The 3736-nt window shown below is 44.9% G+C and overlaps 1 protein-coding gene across 1 annotated transcript; it reads left to right on the top strand.

The window, feature by feature from the left end:
* Positions 1 to 210: 210 nt before the first annotated feature.
* On the top strand, positions 211 to 1143 carry LOC130474973 (olfactory receptor 5V1-like). Its single transcript, XM_056846663.1, has one exon. The coding sequence runs from the start codon at positions 211 to 213 to the stop codon at positions 1141 to 1143; it is 933 nt and encodes a 310-aa protein (XP_056702641.1).
* The last annotated feature ends 2593 nt before the right edge of the window (positions 1144 to 3736 follow it).

Here is a 3736-nt window from a genome sequence, read left to right as displayed (position 1 = left end):
CTCCGGTAAGAAGGACCAGTAAGAGGTGATGTGAAAGACCTCAGCCTGAGACCCTGGAGAGCCGCTGCCAGTCTGAGTAGACAGTACTGACCATGAAAGACCAAAGGTCTGATTCAGTATAAGGAAGCTTCATGTGTTGAAGTATGAGCTCATTCCTGGGTTTCCTCTTATACCACCTTTCTCTCCTCACAGAGGCACCCCCTCTTTGCCATGGCTGTAGAAAATGACACGCAGGTGAGCGAGTTCATCTTCTTGGGCTTCTCCAGCCTCCCGAACCACCCAATCTTCCTCTTTGTTGCATTCCTGGCTGCCTACCTGGCCATTGTGATGGGAAACCTCATGATACTAATCCTGGTCCTGGTGGATTCCTGCCTTCACAGCCCCATGTACTTCTTCCTCTGTCACCTCTCCTGCTTGGACATTTGCGTCTCCACCGTTGTCCTCCCCATGATGCTCATCAACTTGCTGCACCCACAAAACACCATTTCCTACAAGGAATGCCTGGCGCAAGTTTTCTTCCTGATTGGCTTTTCAGGCTGTGAGCCTGCACTGATGGCCATCATGGCCTATGACCGCTACGCCGCGATCTGCAGGCCCCTGCACTACTCTCTCCTTATGAACAAGAGGGTGTGTATCCAGTTGGCATCTGCCACTTGGATCTGGGGCTTCCTGGACTCAGTGGTTTACACTGCCTTGGCCTCACAGTTGTCCTTCTGTGGAGTCAATCAGATTCCACACATCTTCTGCGATTTCCCGCCACTATTAAAAATTGCCTGCAGCGATACGCGTGTCAATGAACTGACCAGTCATATCATAAGCCTCTTTGTGGGCCTGGGCCCTTTCCTCTTCATCATCCTCTCCTATGTCTGCATCTTGGCCTCCGTTCTGCGGATTCGCTCTAAAGGCGGCCGGCGCAAAGCCTTCTCCACATGTGCTTCTCACGTAATCGTTGTCATTCTCTGTCTTGGAAACGGATTCCTGAACTACAACCGGCCAAGCGCTGGCTACTCCCTGGAAATAGACACACTGGTCTCCGCCATGTTCTGCATAGTCGCCCCTATGCTTAACCCCCTTATCTACAGCCTCCGGAACAAGGAGGTGAAGGGGGCCCTCAGGAAGGTTCTGAAGAAGTGGACAGATTAAGTTCCATTTTTGGTGGCAAACTTTACTGAGTTCTGCTGATAACAGTGTTTCTCAGTAGGGGTGTGTGTTCAGAATTCAAATCAAGAATGCTCTATATGTTGTTATTAGGATTGCCAACACCTAGGGATTACAACTGATCTCCAGGCAACAAACACCAGTTCACCTGGAGAAAATAACCACTTTGATAGGTGGACTCTATGGCATTATTCCCCACTGAAGTCCCTCCCTTCAGCAAACCCTGCCTTCCTCAGGCTCCACTTCCCAAATCTCCAGGTATTTCCCAACCTGGCGCTGGCAACCCTAGTTTTTATGCTGAGTTGTTATACTTTGGAACTAACTGGGACATCCTGTCACTATTTTTGACAGTCCCGTTGTGTCTGTACCTCTATTCTCGTTTATTTTCAATTTTTTCCACAATCTTTAAAAATATCACATTCTTGGGATTGGGCAGCCAGAGGCAAGACTGGCTCAGCTGATACCTGCCTGACAGAGACCTTATCCAACCAAAACAGCCCATTTTTATACCAAACAAGGTCATTCCAGTTGGCATTCCTGAGCCCAGCAAGGAAAAGTGCTGCATCAGCTGAGGATTTTCTTGAGGAGGTGTGTTTGCCAGACATATTCCATCATTCTGAGATGTGCATATCGCAGGATGAGAGGGCCGTCCCCTGGCAGTGCAAAGTCAGCTAAGCACAAACACACAGAGACAGGAGAGAGACCAGTGATGAAGAAGGATTCGATTACATCTAAGTAAAAGGGAAATGTGAACACACATGATGCTGCCTTATACTGAATCAGATCCTTGGTTCATCAGGGTCAGTATTGTCCATTCAGTCTAGCAGTGGCTGCCAGGGTCTCAGGAAGAGGTCTTTTAACTGGAGATGTCAGGGATTGAACCTGGGATTTTCCACATGCAAAGCAGATGCTCTTCCACTGAGCCGCAGCCCCTCCTCAATTCAGGATATGAGTTCTCTAAGATGTCTTCAAAAACTATAAATACTCTGCGATGTCACCATCAGATGCTTATCTAAGTGAAGTGGAGAAAAAGCCAACAGGCTTTATAAGATATCAGGATATGATAACTAATCAAAGCAAATTGAAGTCATGGGAAGAAATTAAGAAAGAGAAGAAGATTGGGTGGTTAACGTATAACCAATGGATTGTGAAATGCAAGCAAGACTGTTTTCAACAAAGTAAATTAAAAGAAGCTATTGAATTTGAGGACCTGGTGTATAAAGAATCAGATCACGTCTTAGGTAAAATATATAAACTTTTGCCTAAATATGAAACAGAACAAGAACAAGTAAAAACTTGTATGGTCAAGTGGATGCAAAACTTTAAGAAATAGATCACAATCAACAATGGGAAAAACTTTGGACTAGTTCAATAAAGTTTACAGAAGGTAACAATTTGAGAGAAAACTGGTATAAACACTTTTTCAGATGGTACATTACACTAATAGACATTAGAAAAATGGATAAAGCTTATGATAGTCGATGTTGGAAATGCAAAGGAAAAGATGGGACTTATTTTCAAATGTGGTGGACCTGTAAAAATATTTTGGATTCAGATTCATCAAGAAATGCAGGTCTTGAAAACTAACTTTCCTCTAGATCCTGAAGTGATGCTGTTTGGAATACTGCCGGAGAAGATTGACAAGGATCATAGAGACTTGTTCAGCTATATGATTACAGCATCGAGACTAATATTGGCAACTGCAGAGGAGGTCCGGCCTACTCTCGAGCAAGACGGTTCCTCTTTGGGTCAAAAGTTGCCAAAAGTTTTCCTTAAGAAAACCTGAATCACCCACGCAATGTAGGTGGTTCTGCCACCAGCTCTCAGTTCCAAAAGGTTTAGCCTTATCAGGGAGGAGCTGAGAGCAACTCTTCCCCAGCTAGTTCCCAAAAGACCGCGCCAGCCCTGCAGAGTAGAGATTCTGTCAGGGGTGGGTAGCTGTCAGCAAACGTTACAAAAGATAGGTGGTTTCCACACACACACACTTAGGCACTTAGATTTAGCCCTGAGGCTCAAAAAGGTTTCACGGACTCCAAAGTAAAGTCAAAGATTTATTCTAAAGAAATGTGCTCATTACAGAAAGTAAAATATTCGTGGAAGCAAAATAGCATGAAAACAAGAAAGTCTAACAATCGCTAACTACATATTAATTCTTAAGCAATAGGCGAGGCTTGCAAGAGGTTACAACAACAAAAGGATTTGCTTCAAAGTTATTACCAGATTTCCAAACGCAAGGCTTGTTTCCATCTTGCAGAGTGTCAGTCCCACAGGGAGTCCCCCTGGGGCAAAAGAGATTGCAAAGTGATGCCGAATGAGGACACGCCAGCGCGTCCCCAAAACTCTATAGTTCTATATCAGAAGAGGTTCATTCTTATACCTTCCGAATTCATCAGCTGGTGATCAGTCAGCCAATGTAGTCGTCAGGAGAACAATAAACCACATTAATATTGGCCATGTTGCCGCTAGCTCTTTGAAGACAAGGGGCAATCTGCATCCCTGCAGTGAATGCAAATCACCAGGAGTTTCTCAGAGCCCGAGACAACTAAGGTGTGACAGATGTGTCACCTTGGAAACAAAT

Source organism: Euleptes europaea, chromosome 3 (assembly GCF_029931775.1).
Source record: "Euleptes europaea isolate rEulEur1 chromosome 3, rEulEur1.hap1, whole genome shotgun sequence".
Lineage (NCBI taxonomy): Eukaryota > Metazoa > Chordata > Lepidosauria > Squamata > Sphaerodactylidae > Euleptes > Euleptes europaea.
Note: the sequence above shows the minus strand (reverse complement) of the source record. Positions and strands in the feature narration are given on the sequence as shown.

Bases quoted from the DNA above. Each gene is read 5' to 3' on its own strand.
- LOC130474973 (XM_056846663.1), top strand. From the start codon at position 211: ATGGCTGTAGAAAATGACACGCAGGTGAGCGAGTTCATCTTCTTGGGC.